The sequence below is a fragment of the Thamnophis sirtalis genome, unplaced genomic scaffold (genome assembly GCF_051295495.1).
Source record: "Thamnophis sirtalis isolate CommonGarterSnake01/CBP01778 unplaced genomic scaffold, rThaSir2_p1.2 scaffold_10, whole genome shotgun sequence".
NCBI classification, from domain to species: Eukaryota; Metazoa; Chordata; class Lepidosauria; order Squamata; family Natricidae; genus Thamnophis; species Thamnophis sirtalis.
In genome coordinates this window covers 73,618,489-73,636,682 of record NW_028261390.1, presented here as the reverse complement: position 1 = coordinate 73,636,682, position 18,194 = coordinate 73,618,489, and the positions used below count along the sequence as shown (strand labels likewise).

Here is an 18,194-nt window from a genome sequence, read left to right as displayed (position 1 = left end):
CCTAACCCTAACCCTAACCCTAACCCTAACCCTAACCCTAACCCTAACCCTAACCCTAACCCTAACCCTAACCCTAACCCTAACCCTAACCCTAACCCTAACCCTAACCCTAACCCTAACCCTAACCTAACCCTAACCCTAACCCTAACCCTAACCCTAACCCTAACCCTAACCCTAACCCTAACCCTAACCCTAACCCTAACCCTAACCCTAACCCTAACCCTAACCCTAACCCTAACCCACCCTAACCCTAACCCTAACCCTAACACGCACCCTAACCCTAACCCTTAACACGCACCCTAACCCTAACCCTAACACGGCACCCTAACCCTAACCCTAACCCTAACACGCACCCTAACCCTAACACGCACCCTAACCCTAACACGCACCCTAACCCTAACACGCACCCTAACCCTAACCCTAACACGCACCCTAACCCTAACCCTAACACGCACCCTAACCCTAACATGCACCCTAACCCTAACCCTAACACGCACCCTAACACGCACCCTAACCCTAACCCTAACCATAACACGCACCCTAACACGCACCCTAACACACACCCCAACACGCACCCTAACACGCACCCTACACCCTACGCACCCTACACCCTATGCACCCTACACCCTACGCACCCTACACACTACACCCTACACCCCTCTAAACCCTAAACCCCCTAAACCCTAAACCCTAAACCCCCTAAACCCTAAACCCCCTAAACCCTAAACCCCCTAAACCCTAAACCCCCTAAACCCTAAACCCCCTAAACCCTAAACCCCCTAAACCCTAAACCCCCTAAACCCTAAACCCCCTAAACCCTAAACCCCCTAAACCCTAAACCCCCTAAACCCTAAACCCCCTAAACCCTAAACCCCCTAAACCCTAAACCCCCTAAACCCTAAACCCCCTAAACCCCTAAACCCCTAAACCCCCTAAACCCTAAACCCCCTAAACCCTAAACCCCTAAACCCTAAACCCCCTAAACCCTAAACCCCCTAAACCCTAAACCCCCTAAACCCTAAACCCTGTGGTTTGAGGAAATGATACACAAACACATAGATTTTAAACCAGAGGTCTTTTTATTGGGAATTATACCAGAAATCTATAACAAAGACTTAAAATATTTTATTGTAAAGGTTCTACCAGCAGCTAGAATTGTATTTGCAAAAAAACTAGAAAAATGAAACAATACCAAAAATAAGAAGTTATTCGAAAAATAATGGAGTGTGCTGAAATGAGTAAATTGACATTTGAAATTGGAGATCAAAGAAGACGAGCCATTTTATAAGATATGGGATTTGTTTTATCAGTGGCTCGGGGGGAAAAATCTGGAAATGAAAAATGTTTTACTTCTGTTTTAATTGAAGGAGCTAAGTGATAATAAAATTATGCTGTGAAATAATTAACAATGATACACATATGAATTGAATACTTTAGAACTTTTTGTTTTTGTTTTAAAATGGATAAGGATAACAATGAATTTATGTATACCTTGATAGAGGATTGGTGATATAATGTATAACCCTAAGAATATATTATAAAGATAGGTTGTTGATGAATAATTTCAATAAGGAAGTAATTAAAAATTGGTATATATATATGAAGTGACTATTTAGAATACCTTGTTTAAAAACAAAGGAATTACATCTTTGTTTGAAGGTTTGATGTACAAGGACAATAATGAACATAAACATACTCGATAGTTGATTGGTGGGATTATACGTAATTGAAAAGAGTGATATACAAATATAAAGGGTTGGTAAATCTCTTTCGTATCGGGATCTGTGATTATATAAAGGTATATTGTTATTAAACAGACAATCAAGAATGTAAGGGAATTAGGTTTATTGAAACCTAATATTTTTTTAAAAAAATATTAATTGTAATTGAATATATGTTGTACAATGAAAGTGAGGCATTTAGTTAGATGAAAAATCTGTGATTGTAAATGTAATTGAGAATATGGATGCAAAACACTTGTAACCAAACGACATGCTGTATGTAATGGATGAGATCATCCTTTTTATATTGTTTTTTTGTTTAAAAATAAAAAAGATTGCAAAAAATGTATGTTTTAGATACATTTATTCAATTCGTGCCTGTTTTTATACATATATGGTCTTTGCCATAATAAACCTCATGTTGCCAATAGTATCTATCAGGCTTCTTGGCTAAATGTAGCTCTGCATAAATTAATAAAACCAATGACTTACCTTTGATGTCTTCAGTTTTGACTGATTTTACTCAGTGAGTGCCTCTGAAATAAATAAAAAATCAACATCACCAAATGTCCACCTGGTGCTCAAAGACTAGAAAACTAATTCGACAATTTGACAAAGGAGCTTTTATGTGCTTTATATCCTATCAGTGCAAAAGGCAAGATACAATGAATTGGAACGTTGTGCCCTTGAGAATACCTCAGACCATGTTTTTCTACTGTTCCCAAAGATAGGGCCTCCAGCCCCTGGAGTTTCTCTTACTCTCCAAGAACAGGAACTTAACGTTGCCTCAGGCCCTGGGAGTTTACCTTCCAGCAAGAAACTTAGGTCAGCTCCTGGACCTGAAGCAATTTTAGTTAATAACCTCAGGCTCCGCCAATATTTTATTTTACTCCCTAAATACTTGGCTAAAAACAAATTCAGCACCCAGAAGTTTGCCTCGTTTCCCTGAGGGAAAAACACTTTTCCTGGGACTGAGTGAGGTAACTCGCCATAGGTGAGCTGGGGTAATTTGGAGTCCTTTAAATAAGATGCAGAGATATTGCCTCAGCCATTTCTGGCGTTTTGCTCCTAAGCGTAGTTTACTCCTAAGAGTATTTTTACTCCTAAAAACTAACTTTTAAGAACTAAAATTACCACAGGTGCTATCCTTACTACCCGAGAATAGGCTATTCCTTAGCACCCCATCCAACACCACCTCTAAGCCTCTGCTAGAATTACCTCAGGGCGCAGATGGGAGAGGGGTTTGGGTTTTTCCCCCCTCTCCCGCGCCCCTGCAGCGGCCTCTCTTTCGAAGGCGCGAGAGACGCAGGGTCTCCGGAAAGTGAACCTGGAGTGTGGGGTTGTTGTCTTTTTTGTTCTTCCTCTCAAGAAGAAGAAAATGGACTTTCTGCTTTTTAAAAATCAAGCTTTTGAGGACTTTGGAGGCGGATTTTTTTGGACACCAAATTGGAAAATCCACGAGGGGACACGACTGGGGGAGAGGGGGAAGGGATTTCATCCTGGTATTTCTTGCTTAAAAATCAAGCTTTTTGCACCCAGAGGAAAGGAGGAAAAATCCTGACCCTGCGGTCAGAAACGTGGGTGCTTTGGAGCAAAAACATTTTTGGAACCCAAAAATGATTGCCTACGTAGGATGGAACCCTCGACCTTCCGAATAAAAAATGATTATTTTGCCCACTAGACTGCCCTGCTGCTACTTAGAAATGGTAGCGATGAAGTTGCCTTTAAAGCGACAACCGGAATCCATGATGCTAATTTATGTAAAGAAATCCTTGTGCGGTAATAAAAAATATGAGCGAGAAAGAGGGGGGCCCAAGGGGCATTTCCAAAAGGTAACGTACCATTAAAAAGATTTCGACGCAACAGCGCCTGCCGTATCCGCTTTCGCCGTGTGAAACGCTTCCCTTCTCTTCTTGAAAGATAAAAAAATTAAGGGCTGCTGTTCCTTCTTTCACCACCAGACGGCGATGTTGTCTGTAAATTCACCCGCCGTAGGCAAACTGCTCTGAAATTCTCCAAACCGATAAAGCTCTTCCCTTAAGTTGTGGCTTTGAAATTTCTTGTTCTGTTAGCATAAATCGTGCGGATGTGTTGTATATTGTATTTCTTGCTCTTTTTAAAAATAAAGCTTTGGGGGGCTTTGGAGTGTTGAAAGAAATGTCCTTCTGGGTTCAGCTCCAAGTGGGGAAGAAGACACTGGTGACATGGAGGCTGCTTGGAAAGATGGTTTATTGTTGGACAGGACCACATGGCTTGAGTCCTGAACAGAAAAGGTGGTCACATGCTTTGATGTAGGTGAAGAAGAATAGAAGGACTGAGGAAGGGGCTTGCTAGGCTTTTTATACCCTGTTTAGTCCCACCTCTCTGTTTCCTGTTCCTGTGTAAGAAATGTATTCTGATTGGTTGTCAGACTCCCATGGTGCCATACAGGGGGCTACTCTCTAGGCTGTGATGAGTTCTCAGATGCCTTGTGGTCAGTTGAGTATATTATCATGCCTTTCTGTAGCTGCTGGTGAAGTCTTTATTATGTAAAGTGGGCTAGCCTGGCTAGTCTTAATGGCCCATTAATTGGGGATGGGCAGAACTATTCTGTCTTTTAAAACATGTTTCTTTTCACATCCACAGAAATATTCTGCCTTTTCGATATTTCCTAGGATATTTCATTTTTCTGGGAGAGGGCTGGATGATAACTTCCCACAGGAGGCCAAAGTCTTTTGGAGGCCAAATTGAAAAAACCCATCAGGGCATTCATTTGGGGGGGGGGGCGAGATTTCATGGTTAAACGTTACATTTCTTGCTGTTTTTTTTTTTAATCAAGCTTTCATCACCCACGAGAAGAAAACTCCTCACCCTGCGGTCACAAAAAGGGGTGCTTTGGAGGCCGGATTTTTTTTGCAGCCCAAATTGAAAAACCCATAAGGGGAATCGATTGGGGGGGGGGGATTTCATCCTGGTATTTCTTGCTGTTTTTAAAAAGCAAGCTTTTCACACAGTGCACCTACAGCGACAACCGGATCCTATAATGCTAATTTATGAAAATCCTCCGTACAGCTAACGATGAAGTCATAAAACATATTAAAAAGATTTAAACAAAACACGCCTGCGATATCCGTTTTCGCCTTACGAAACGCTTCCCTGCTCTTGTTGAAAGATAAAAATTTTAAGGGCTGCTGTTAATTCTTTCGCACGAGACGGCGATGTTGTCTGTTAAACTCACTGCCATAGGCAAACTGCTCTGGAATTCTCCAAACCGATAAAGTTCTTCCTTTGCGTTGTTCTTCCTTTTGCATTTTCTTGTTCTACACTAGCAGAAATCTTGTGGATGCGTTGAGTATTGTACTGTATTTCTTGCTCTTTTTTAAAATCAAGCTTTTTTGCACCCAGAGGAGGAAAACTCATGACCCCGCTGCTTTGGAGGCCAAAGTTTTTTGGAGCCCAAATTGAAAAACCCATCAGGGGATTTGAATCAGGGAAGGGGGGATTTCATGCTTAAAAATGGTATTTCTTCCTTTTTAAAAAAAAAAAATCAAGCTTTTTGCACCCAGAGAATAAAATTCCTGACCCCACGCTCAGAAAAAGGGGTGCCTTGGAGGCCAAATTTTTTTTGAGCCCAAATAGAAAAACGCATGAGGAGACTTGATTCGGGGTGGAATTGCATGCTTAAAAGTGTTGTTTCTTGCTGTTTTTAAAAATGTGGAATTTTCCGGAACAGGATTTTCCATGTATTTTGACCAGAAATGCACATAAAGCTGGCCCGAATGGCGTGTCCCCTCCTAACCGTATTGACGGGCTCTGAATCCAATGGCGATGTCAGTTTTGCTCTTCTAATTAATGGAGAGCGTGTAAAAATTTTAAAATTCGGTTTACGGTTTTTGAACTGGGATTATTTCTTCTGTGCCTCCCTTGCGCTATTAATATTATTACTAAGGCGTTTAATAATAAAGATACACAATAATAATCTTTAAATGCCATTAAACGCGCGCCCCTTGTGCCTGCTATACCACCTTGGACCACAGGAGGGCAATGTTTTCTGTTCCTTAGGTTTGAAGCTATGCTGCGTACTTTTAATTCTGTTTCACTCTTTTGAAGCGGGATTCAAAAGTTGAGGTTGGATGCCAGAGAAGGGCACAAAGGAAGTCGGCCGTACTGGGAAGATCGTTCAAAACCCTACAGGCACGGCAGTCGGCAGCCGTGCGAAGGAGAGCGAGGGAAATGGATGGTCTCCTTAAGAGGAGCGTACGATAGCGATGGTTTTCCTGCCGCTCTGCACTACGGGGCTTTTTTTGGCTGTTGTACCAGCTTGGACCACAGGAGGGCACTGTTTTCTGTCCCTTAGCGATAGCGCTGAAGCATTCGTAGGGCTTTTTAAAAATAGGTTTAACTCTTTTGAAGGAGGATTCCTTCTTCTGTGCCTCTGTTGCAGTCCCTGGGCCTCCTGTTGCCCTATAAATGTTAATAATAAGGCGTTTAATAATAAAGATACAGAATAATAAACTTAGAATCCGTTGAAAGGGGTTCTTTTTGTGTCTGCTATTCATTTTGCTCTGGGGCAGAAAACTGTGCCGTTCTGTGAGCAAAGCAAGAATTGCGACCGCAAAAAGAAACCGACCTTTTAAATAGGATTTAAAGGCTATTATCCTGTACGTTATTAAAACCTTATTCGTATTAATAGGTTGACGGGAGGAATGTTTGCTGCAATGCAGGAACACAAAAAGAAATCCTGTTTCAAAAACCCTAAACCAAGTTAAGGCCTATGGTGGCCTGTTATAAATGTTTTAATAATAAAGGATAATAACCTTACACCACCATTAAAAACTTTTTCTTCGGGCTATACTTGCAAGGACAGCACTGTTTTCTGTCCTTTAGCGTTAGCGTTGAGGCCGTACTAAACCCTTTTAACTAGGTTTAAGACTTTTGAAGCGGGATTCTTTCTTCTGTGCCTGTGTTGCCGTTCCTGGTCCTCCAGTTGCACTATTAATATCTCTTTTAATAATAAAGGTACACGGGGACGTGCAGTCAGGGGAGGCAGGGGAGGCAGAGCATCACCACTGTCATCGTGAAAAGGAAAAAAATGTAAAAGGAAAAAGGCTGAGCTAGTTGCTGCCAGAGTCACCGTGGACTCTGCTTAGTGCTTAACTGTTTAAAAAAGCCTCTAAAAAAGCGCCCTACAGGAGGAGGAGGGAGAACCACGTGCCTCATCTAGTCTGAATTAGGCGTTTTATGATCACTCGAGCAGAGTTAAGCAAGGGTTAAAAGCCGAAAAATTCCTGACGTAGATGAGGCACATCGTTCTCCTGCCTCCTCCTGTAGAGGGCGCTTTTTTAGAGGCTTTTTTAAACAGTTAAGCACTGAGTCATCCATTGGGGGCTCTGGCAGCAGCTAACCCAGCCTGACCTCAACTCTTGCCTTTTCCTTTTACATTTTTTTTCTTTTCATGATGGCAGGCAAGAGCAGTTAAAATCCTCTCTGAAGCAGCTTGAAAGGTACGTGTGGGTCGGAGGGAGGGGGAGGAATTCAAACTTCATCCTCAAGTGTAGATCCCTCCCCAAGTGTAGTTTGAGTGCAGGCAGAGCCACGTTGCCTTTTCACACACACACACACACACACACACACAGCTGGATAAAACTATATAAGCCCAGCTTCACTGATTACAAGTTTGAAAAGGAAACGTGGCTCTGCCTGCAATCAAAGGCTCGGATCGGCTCCAATCCAACTTCTGTGTTTGTGTTTGTTTGAGAGAGAGTGAGTGAGAGAGGGAAGGAGATAGTCCAATCCAACTTCTCTGTGTGCGTGTGTCTGTTTGAGAGAGGGGGGAGGGAGAGAAGGAGGAAGGAGGGGGAGGGAGAAGAAAAAGAATGAAGGAAACTTTTTTGCAAAGGAGAAAAACAAATGCTGTTGCTTTAAATTGGAACTGAGCATGCCTGGCTGTGGAATTCTGGGAGTTGAAGTCCACAAGTTTAAAAAAATTTCACCAAAGCAGTCGGTGTGAGCTTAAATGGACTCCACGGGATGGTAGAGGACAGGAAGGCCTGGAGGAATGTTGTCCATGGGGACACGACTTTGCAACCAACAACTAAGTAAGAATTGTTTTCAAACGGCGTCCATTCACCCGTGTGTAGCCAAAACACAAGATGCCGGTGTTACAATACAAAGTTGTATACTTTTGTATACAAAGCACAATTTCTGTTTCCACATGGCCTTCGCCCTCTGGACATTTTCTGACCAACCTGCGGGGAGGGGGGGCTGTCTGCTTGAAATGAGGTTTCCTGACTTTATTAAACCAGTTCTGTGCATAATAAAACTGACAAAGAAAAAAAATAACAGCTATGAAAGAACCCTTTATCTCAGTATATTACTAGATAACAGCAGACAGCTGCTATGAAAGTGGGGAAAGGTAAAAAGAGAACATTTTCACAACAAATGTCGGCTCCTGAATCAATTTTAGAGATGGATTTTTCTGGAGCTGATTTCCAACAGGAGAAAGGTAGCATAAATGTCAAGGTCAGACTTTCTTATAGAAATGACTCCGTGGAGGTCCAAATCCCCTAACACAATTAGGCGATTGTTTTGCGAGACAAATATTTAATTCCCCAATAAGCATTTTTGTATGGGAAAAGATGGTGCAGATAATGGGCAAAGGTTATCCCAGACACACATACACACACACACCTGCATTTAAGTAAATATAAAATATAGAATACCAGAGTTGGACGGGTCCCTGTAGGTCATCTAGTCCAACCCCCTGCCCAAGCAGGGGACCCCACACCATTTCTGACAGATGGCAGCCCAGTCTCTTCTTGAAAACTTCCAGTGATGAAGCTCCCACAACTTCCGAACATTCAATTGAAGTCAGGTGCAAAATATCTGGAGCCTCTTTACAGTCTAAACCCTAAACCAGTGATGGTGAACCTATGGCACGCGTTCCACAGGTGGCACACAGAGCCATTTGTCAGGGCACACGAGGCGCTGCCCTGTCAGCTGGCCAGCGTGCATGTGCACGCTGGCCAGCTGAGTTCACTCTTTTTTAAAGCCATTTTTCGCCCTCCCCAGGCTCCAGAGGTGTAATAGGAGCCTGGGGAGGGCGAAAAGAGCCTCCCGGCCCCTCCCCGGAGGCCCTCTGGAGGCTTCATGAGCTTCCCTGAAGCCTCCGGAGTGCAAAAAACTGGCCCTACGGGCAAACCGGAAGTTTGTGAATGGACTTCCAGTTTGCTCGGAGGGTCGTTTTGACTGCTCCAAAGGTTTCAGGGAAGCCTCCTGAAGGTCCCTGAAGCCTCTGGAGGGCTTCCGGGGGGGAGGCTGTTTTCGCCCTCCCCAGGTTCCTATAAAGCCTCTAGAGCCTGGGGAGGGCGAAAAAAGCATGCAAAAAATGGTGGGCAGCGCCTGTATTTTGGAGCAGGGATTTGGACTAGATCGGTGGTGCGATTCAGCCAGTTAACCGGTAGCAGTGGGCTAACAAAACCAGCAAAAGAAGCAAACGCAAATGTTATTTTCAGGGCTACTTTGTGCAGAAAAGTTTCCTTTATCCCAGGAACACGCAGATTCAATCTCTGAGCCAGAACTCCAGATGGGTAGATTCACCTTTCTAGTTATGAGAAGAACTAAAACCATTTTCCCCGAGGAATGTAGAAAAGGCCTCAACAATGCAGCAGCTCAGCCTGCTCTCTTCCAGCTGTGTACAGCAGTTGCTTTTGGCCCTTCCCTTTCAGTGCCCGTAAATCCGTACCGTAAATCCTATGCCCTTAAAGGTTTAGAAAGACAGCATTCACTGAGGCTGAAGAGCAAATCAAACAGAAAACGTAGCCCTCGATTAATAACAGAAATATTTCAATGTATTTACAATCAAATACAGCTATATTTTGTTTCCATATAACAAAAAGTTTTCTATTTGGTAATAAAACTGACAATGTAGAAAAATGAGATCATCTGACCCCCAAAAATTATTTTAGAAGTTTAACCTTTTCTTTTAAAACTCTAAAGTTAGGATTGCTGCTGACTTTCTTCTTAAACAGGGCTAGGGTTTCCTCTTCAGATTTCTGATGGTCGCTTGTGACTGCGTAATACTGAGCTATAACCTACAAAAAAAAAAAAACAGGAAGGTCATTCAAATGGTTTGATTCTGTTTTCAGTTCAGCCAATTTTCTAGATGGTCTGACAAACATTTTCCTTTGGAAATTCTGAGCAGCTCATCCTGTGTGCAGATTTACACGTTTCCTTTCGCCTAACTATCGAAAATAATCTGCATCTGAAACTTAACTTTACAATGTGGGACCTGTTCATTTAATTATATTTTCCCAGTGCTTAAAACTTTGACCAGGCTGCTAGACTAAATCCAAACTATTTACAGTTTTTAGGAAATTAATGGAAATGGTAGTTTTTCACTATGCCGGGAGCTTAGCAGCTTTTCCCTGTTAACGAACTCTGCTGCTTCAGTAATTCCAGGCAGCCCACGCACTAGAGTTAGAAACAACATAATGGAATTTGGAAAAGAAGACAAAAGCCAAAAATCAAGTAATAACCTACAGCCAATTCTGAGCAGCCTGAGAAGACAATATCGGCGCCTGTCCCGTATCTAGATCTGTTAAAGACAAACTACTAAAGACGCCTTCTTTTCAAACTTCTGATAGTATTTAATTCTCTCAATTTATTAAAACTTGTTAATAAAATATATGATGTCCAAATTGCAGAGAACAGTTTTATGGTAGTAAATGCAACTCCTCCCCCCCCCCCCAATATGAAGTACCAGAAATCTTTGTAATGGTTCATCTGGATAAACATGTTTTAAAGTTCATAATTTTGCAAAGTGTCCAGATTAAGAAAAGTTGATATTTAGTGACAGGAAGGACTGTTTTAAAGGAAATGCACAATGCCAATTAAAAAATTATTGTCCTAAGGACATTGAATTGCAAGCAAGAGCCACTGAGCTCCACTGGATTTAAATTTTAAGGAGTTAACCATAGGTCTACATTTTATTTAGACTGGGATAACACTGGGGTTTGTGCTCATATATTAGACAATGGCTGTAAACTTGCCTTGTGGAGACAGTATCAGTAATTGTTTTCCATGAATGAACGGAAGTGCTATCATGTGTACAAGAATTGTGCTTTCAGATCTACTGGTAATTAAATTTTCAAAAATGAAAGTCCAAGCCATTTTTAAATAATAAAGTTTAAGTACAGAGCATAAATACTGCAAAACCACATTGCTAAAATGCGGCTTACCAGCTATTGGACCTTGATTTTCAGTTTCATGAATGATTGCAAACAGTGTATTTACCACACAAGTGTTTTTTTAAAAAAAAAATATGTCAACCAATAAAACTGTAGAAATGCAACCCAAACTCATAGCATGCTAGAAGTACACCAATTTAGCAGTCCATTGTACTTTAAAGCACTTTTCTTTTAATTCAAAAATGGTACCTCTTCAATTTTACATTGTTTCGTAAAGTGATACAACACACCTTTTTCCTTAGTTTCTTAATGGACAATTCATTGTCGGGTGCTTGCTTCAAAACAGCTCTTATTGTTCCTTTCCAGTTGAATTTACCTGTATAATTGATTTAAAAAAATAGTTTAAATGACCTCCTTACATTTTGACTTTTTAAAAAAAAGCACCAAACATAGCACTAAGCATTTTTTTATAAATAGGTTTCTGCAACAAGGTTGGGTTAAAATATTGCCACTGAAAGTAGTACTTCATTTATACGTTTATCTGTATGTGTATGCCTTCAAGTCAGTGCTGACTGCTGAAACTGCCTACCAGTTCCAATTTTCTTTGCAAACCTCTTTTCCAGAAGTGCTTTGTCATGGCCTCCTCCTCCTTCAGGCCAAGAGACAGAACTTTGTTACCTAGCTGGCTTTTTGCCCAAGACAGAACTAGAACTCAAAGTTTCCTGGTTTCTATCCTGGTGCCTAATATGTGACACTGCTTAAGGCTTTGATGTGGCCAAAGGCAGCCTTGAGGGACTGCCGTCTTGCTTGGAAAAAAAAATCATAAATCATTCTCCCCAAGAACACAGGATGGTATACAGCATCTACATATTATTATGGTTCCTCACTATTGTTTTTGAAAAAGAAACACAAAAGGGGGGGGGGAGCAACCTCCGCAGCCAAAAAACAAATACACAAAGATTTACAAGCATCACAAAATTAGATAAGAATGTTAAATTTTCATTAATCTTAAATAACTAAAATGTATGGCACTTAAATCATTTTAAAATACAAGAAATTATTCTCAGTAATAATAATCATTGTGTCAATCAGAAGATAGATGATTAGGAATAATAGCAATTCCATTTGAAGAATTGAAGATCAAACCTCATTTAACAAATCACTGAAAGCTAAACTCCATGTTGAAAGAACACCAAATTTTGGATGTAGTGCAAGGTCACATATAATATTATAATCCAAAAATGGTTTCCACATGGACTTCATTATAATGCCAGATTTACTTATGAAATATCAAGTTATTTTGGACTTCCCCAATTCAGTTAGCCATTCATCTGCCAAAGGGAATGATACAATACTTTCAATAGGACATGTAGAAAATCTTTGCAGCAGTTTATCCTGTGTAATGTTTAATAAAAAATAACATACTGGAAAAATAAATCTAGTTTTCACAATGTGTCTCATCTTATTCAAAATAATTCTGCTGCTCTATAAAATCAAACCTCTCCATCTCTTCTAAACAATACCAGCAAAGGAGTGCTTGGAAAAGGGACAGCCACAGGGCCTTCTCACTTGCCTACCTGCCTGCCTGCCTCTAGAAGGAGTCAAGTCAGCTTCTCCTCAGAACCCCTGGCCTGAAATCTCACCTGGATTAGAATCGAAATCCCTTCCAATAATTCTGGCAACAAAGAGGTTCCCCAAAAGGGAATCTTAAACAGTGTCTTTTTACCACCATCTTTGCCCATTTTGAACACTAAATTCTACATCAAAATTCCAGCTACTGATCAGCTCTTTATGGCAGGATGCCTGTAAATCTTTTTTTGAAAATAATACTAACACATGTAAGACTCAACTGGCATTTTCCAAGTTACCTTGATGTTTATCTTCCGCTTCAAAGCAGTTCGTTATTTTGGTGGGAATGGGAGACTCATCTGCATTATAAGGGAGTAGGGAGAGAAATATCAAGAAATTAAGAAAAAAAAATAGAAGGCTCTTTTTGGTGAGAACCACCATCATCATGTTAAAATCTTGATAGTAGCTGAATCAGCTTTTCTATTTACAAACATTTCATTACCCAATGTGGCAAGGTCACTAAATGTAGTTTTGCAAGGAAAAAGCTAAACTCTGACTTACACATTTTTCTCAGTTGCTGCGTCTAATTCCACCCCCACTCCCGCCAAAAAACCCACCACCACTGTCCTGTTCCTTCTTCATGTAATACAAGGGTGCTTTCCCCAGGCTGTTAGTTTCACTAGCCTTATTAAAGAACCTGTTTCACTTTCTTTCCCCAACAATGGTTTGAAGGAGGAAGATAAATGGATTTTGCTGCAGGATCCCAAGGGAGCTTTCACAATTAGGAAGGAGGTGAAAAACACCTCCTCCTCAGGACCTTTGGTGCAGCTGTTCCTGCGTTTCTTCCCACAGAGAGCCTCAGCCTCAGCCGCTTCTGCTTCTGGCACTTTGACCAAGCCGGCGGGTTCTTGCTTCGTCTTCTTCTTCTTCTTCAAGCTCTGGGCCATTTTTATGCCGCCTTCCTCAAGGACGTCTCGCTGAGATTTTTCACTTTTTAAACATTCCAGGTTTTCTTGCTGAGCTTTTAACTTTCTGATACTTTTCTTCTCCTTTAATTCCTTTTTTCTTTTTTTCTCTTTTGGTTTCTCATCAGTCTTTGTGATATTGTTTTCCGATGCCACAGGCATAATTACGTTTTTTACAGATTCGGTTTCAAGTGTTTCCTGTTGGAGAAATGATATATCACCACAACAAATCCAGTATTATATTAGTACATTTACTTCTGTTGTTTCAATAGCTGAAGCCCTCTAAATGAATTACAGCTAAAACCATTCCAAAGCAGAAAAATAGCAAAAAGAATAAAATGCAAAGACAGGAACAATATAAGTTTACATAACAATTTAAAACATACTATTCCTACATGGAACTGGCACTTAAAATCAACTGATAACCAACAGCAAAAACATTTGAGGGAAGTGAGTTTCACTGAAATTAAGCTGATTCTTTCAAATGAGTAGGCATTTGAAAGGCAGAGTTTGCGCGACCCACCTGGCAGTATTTGATAAGAGTCAAGGAGACTGAAACCGCACACCTCACTCTTTTTAAAGGTTTTCTAACTTTCAACTGGAGATAGCTCACCAGTTCCCAGCTACCCTCCCTGCGTGGGAATAGCAGATCCTCTATTTATGCTCCATTTTCTGATATTTGTTTAAACTAATTTTTGGCTTTGCTCAGAAAATGAGATGAGGAGGAGGGCCTTCAGGAATAGCCAATGAAAACCTTCTCTGACTGAATAAAGGAAGCTAGGGCGGCAGGCGATCCATGTTTTTCATTTACTTGCTAGAGAAAAAAAAATGCTTACCAACCTCTATATTCAGTCTCTCTTATCAGACTTTCAACACATTTTCAAAGGACAAATAGAACAATTTTTATCTCGCTTGAATCCTTCTCAAATTTCAAGTTTATTTCCTTTAATCTTCCAGTATTAAAGAAACCCAAATACACATACAAGTAACTCCTCAGTTGATGACAGTAATTTCCATAGTTAAGCAATCTGGTCGTAATGCACCACATTATGTGACCGCATAGCTTAACAACAGCAATCCTGGCACTTCCCATTGCCATTATACGAAACCCACTGGTCATCCTGAGCCAAGCATCCTCCTGCACTCTCCCAATGTGCTTATCACAATATATTCCAAATGCAGCAGTAACTGGCTTGCTTACCTTTCTTGTTGCTTCTGAAAAAATATCCCATACTTGATCCTGTAGAGTAGTATTGTGGATTTTCAAACTGTTGGCCATCCAGTTCTATTTAAGCAGAAAGGGGGGGGGGGGACTCTCTATTTAACCAGAACACAAGTGCATTTTCTGACAAAAGTAGTAAATCAGCAGAAAGCCACAACTACCTGTTCTTAAACTACTTCTTCCAGAATCTTTTAACAGCCAAATGTACAGAATTTCCAAATAGACTGCTATAATCTGGCCATGGGCTTTATCCCCTCGAGTGTACAGCACTCGTGATCAGCAGCCAAAGTGGAACCGTGTGTCCTTCTGACCATCCTGAGGTTGCCTGCAGTGGCATCTCTGCTCCGTAACCCCAGACATGTTCACTAATGGGGCCAGGAGGGCTGAAGCAGTGGGACCACTAAGAGGCACAAAGGTGTAATTAAATGGGGTTTAAACAAGTTAAAAAAACAAGGCCTCGCGATTTTCAAATTATTTGGAAAACGTGTTTTCCACAGAATAATTTCAGAAACACTGAACTATGTGGATTCTTTAAGAGAAGTTACTTTTGCTTTAAAGAACCATAATAAAAAAATCTGCCCTATACCAGGTCAGATTTGAGGCATAAATACTTAACTCATGAACATACCTGAAATTTGCGTTTCTTTCGTGGAATATTGTCATATGCATACATCTGTTGTAAAATATCCCGAACTTTGACATTAATGTTAGTTTCCTTTATTATTTCATGAATCTTCTGCAAATGAAAAGCAGGCTAATGTGACTATGTAATACACCAGTAGAACATTTTCCTATTGTCGCATTGAATTTTATATTGTGAATTGCTACAGGATTAAATATAGTTAAAATGCTGAAGTTCATGTAATAAATTGATATAATTCTATGCATAGCATATTACATTACTTGGTTTTATTTAATTTTACTTGGCCACCATTATAGAAAGAGTGGGGTATAACAATTTTAAAAAATAAATAAAATGCAGTTTGTGCTGTGCCCGGTCTACTTCACCTGAGTCCACTCCTGCTGCTTGACGTCCCCTTTGGGCATCTTGGCTTCATAATTCTTTCCTCCATACTTCTGATCTTCACTTAGGCACTTCACATGGGATTTATAATCATCATCCCTACATTGTAAATGCAGATTTAAATAAGGCATTTTCCAGAGCTCTTCCCAAACATTTTGCTGAAATATATTAAAGCAGTTTAACTAACTGGAAAAACATTGGTAGGCCTAAGGTAGCTTTTTCCCCAACTGTTCCACAAGAGGGTATGATTGGAAAAAATAATAATAGTTTTTTTCTTATGACGTGCAATACTAGTTGGTGGGAAATTTTGCCTGCCTCCACTCAGCTGATGGTCTGCTACTCTGCTGTAAATATTTCAAAAATTGTGTCAAGGTTTTCTCCAGGGTAAAAAGGTTGGAAAAGGCTGGTCTTGCAAGAACTTGCTTGCCAGAGAGGCATTTAGAGAGTCACCTTCTCCTTATAGAATACTTCTCCAGGGTGGACCACCTGCCAACATATTTCAGTGCTGCCCAAATGCCAGGCAGGGGCTTGCAAGCAATGTTTCTCTGCAGCAACCCCCCCCCCCCCACTTTGCAGAGTGCCTCTTTTCCTAGAGATTAGATAAGCACCTTCATTATTACTGTTGGGAAGCAGCTGAAGACAAGAGGATCTTTGACAAGAGGATCTTTGAGACCAAATGATCACCATTACACTTGCTTTGTAACTGCTGATAAATTTTGCTGTTTTTTTCAGTGGTTAAACACCCCCTTTTTTGCTGAAATCCAGCATTAAACAGATGCACTACTTGAAGAAGTAACCTCTGAGCATATACTGAAATTCAAGATCATGTTCAAGTTAGAGATAATCAATTATCTAGGCTGACCTTAGGAAGTTTTAAATTTTTCCCCCTCCCCTTTCCAGATTTACCTTTTCTCAAAATAAATTATATTAATTCTCTTATTTCCCATCTCTGTCAATTTTCTACAGCTTGCCCACATTGGGCTCTATTAACCTTTTTGTTACTTTCCCAGATGTTCCTAGAGATTTATTCCCCTATAATCTGAGATACAGCGGATGTTTATTTATTTTATTTTAGCTGTTTTGCCTTGGCTATAAAGCAAAGCATGCCGATTGAGAGGGATAAGCTGTAGTTCCAATGCTTCTACTCTAACCCTCAAATCAGGCTGGATGTTGGAGAACTCTTGGTAATAACACAGGGCCTTTTCCTTTTGTTTTTGGTTATCCCAGTCCTGCTCACAGTTCTGGAGCTCCCAGGCAGCCCACTAGCCAGGCCTTTTAACTTTGGTGCTCAGACAAGGCTGGCCTGATGCTGCAACTGCAGAAGCCTCTTGAAAAGCTTCCCTAAAAGACTCCCGGTGCCAAACAATGAAGACACAGGCTGGTTTCAACCTACCAGAAATCCTTCCCGCAATCCATGCAAGACAGACACTGACAGTTTCGGCACATATTCACATGCTTTTCCACCTGTCCCTTCTTCAGGGCTTCTCCGCAGGCATTACATGTGAAAAACACCATTCTGGAAAACTGTATCTGCTTCTTTGAAGTCTTCAACAAATCCTGGAAGTACATGGAGAACAGAATTAACTATCTGACATTGCATTTAATGTAGGGTTAGAAATTCTATTTCAGAGAACCAAAACTACCCAAGCACTACATACACACAAACTCAATGTAATCCGTTCTAATCTTGATTGCAGGAAAAACGATTTCAGCAATAGAGTAGTACCTGATCCTGTTGTTAATTCCTCTAACCACCACCCCCCCATACCTTCTACCTTAAGGTGTCTACCGTGGACCTTATGCGTTTCTTAAGAGGTCCGTAAAGGGGGCGTGCAAAAGGGCAGGAGTGTGCCTATCTTCCCTGTCCTACTGTCTCCATTTATCTGTACTCTTTTTTTATGTGTTTATGGCTATGTTTGCTTATTTATATCCATTTATTTGTGCAACTTTTTCATGTATTTTCATACTTCCTTCCTTGTACCTGTTGACAAGTAAATAAATAACTAGAATAAACAAAAACATGATTTAAAAAAATGCTCTATCACGGAGCAGCCCACAGGGACCAGCATCTCCACAGGAGCTGCCAGCAAGTCTGGGAAAGTGTGGCGGAGGGGGAGCAACGCTGGCCGAAGAGCAGCAGGAAGACCCCCTCCCCCGACGGCCTCCGACGCAGATGCCCCTGCTTCCACACGCACATGCACCGTCCTGTCCCACCCGGAGGCCTCGCAGGGGCTGGGAGGCCTTTTCGGCCGTTGTCGGGGGTCCCGCGGCGCGCCCCCCTCCCCGCATGCCCTCATGAACCGGCCCCAGCCCTGGAGGGGAAGAACTGGGGCCCCAGGTGGGAAGAGGCCGCCCGGGAGGGGGGGGAAACCCGCCTAGCAGGCGGAGCACGAACCGCTTGCGAGTGGAGGAGAGCCGCGTCTCGCAGGGGCGCTCAGAGCGGACGGGAGCCGAACCCCAGCAAAGACGCAGCGTTGGCGAGGCGCACCGGACGTCCCACTCTATGATCACGCTGGGCGACTTCCG

The 18,194-nt window shown here is 41.5% G+C and overlaps 1 protein-coding gene across 1 annotated transcript; it reads right to left on the bottom strand.

Annotated features, from left to right (window-relative positions):
• Positions 1-9,528: 9,528 nt before the first annotated feature.
• On the bottom strand, positions 9,529-18,187 carry LYAR (Ly1 antibody reactive). Its single transcript, XM_014057498.2, has 9 exons — positions 18,064-18,187; positions 17,062-17,225; positions 15,653-15,767; positions 15,273-15,380; positions 14,624-14,707; positions 13,275-13,620; positions 12,757-12,816; positions 11,179-11,264; positions 9,529-9,793 (listed from the first exon to the last, which is right to left on the bottom strand). The coding sequence occupies exons 2-9, from the start codon at positions 17,181-17,183 to the stop codon at positions 9,659-9,661; spliced, it is 1,056 nt and encodes a 351-aa protein (XP_013912973.2). The 5' UTR covers positions 17,184-17,225; positions 18,064-18,187; the 3' UTR covers positions 9,529-9,658.
• Positions 18,188-18,194: the final 7 nt, after the last annotated feature.

What these genes read in the sequence shown, in the direction of transcription:
- LYAR (XM_014057498.2), bottom strand. Translation starts at nt 17,183, where the DNA reads ATGGTGTTTTTCACATGTAATGCCTGCGGAGAAGCCCTGAAGAAGGGA. An exon ending in CAGGAACAGCTGCACCAAAG is followed by an intron (nt 12,817 to 13,274) that starts GTCCTGAGGAGG and finishes CTTATAATGCAG; the next exon opens with ATGAGTCTCCCATTCCCACC. An exon ending in TTAAGAAACTAAGGAAAAAG is followed by an intron (nt 9,794 to 11,178) that starts GTGTGTTGTATC and finishes TTTTTTTTGTAG; the next exon opens with GTTATAGCTCAGTATTACGC.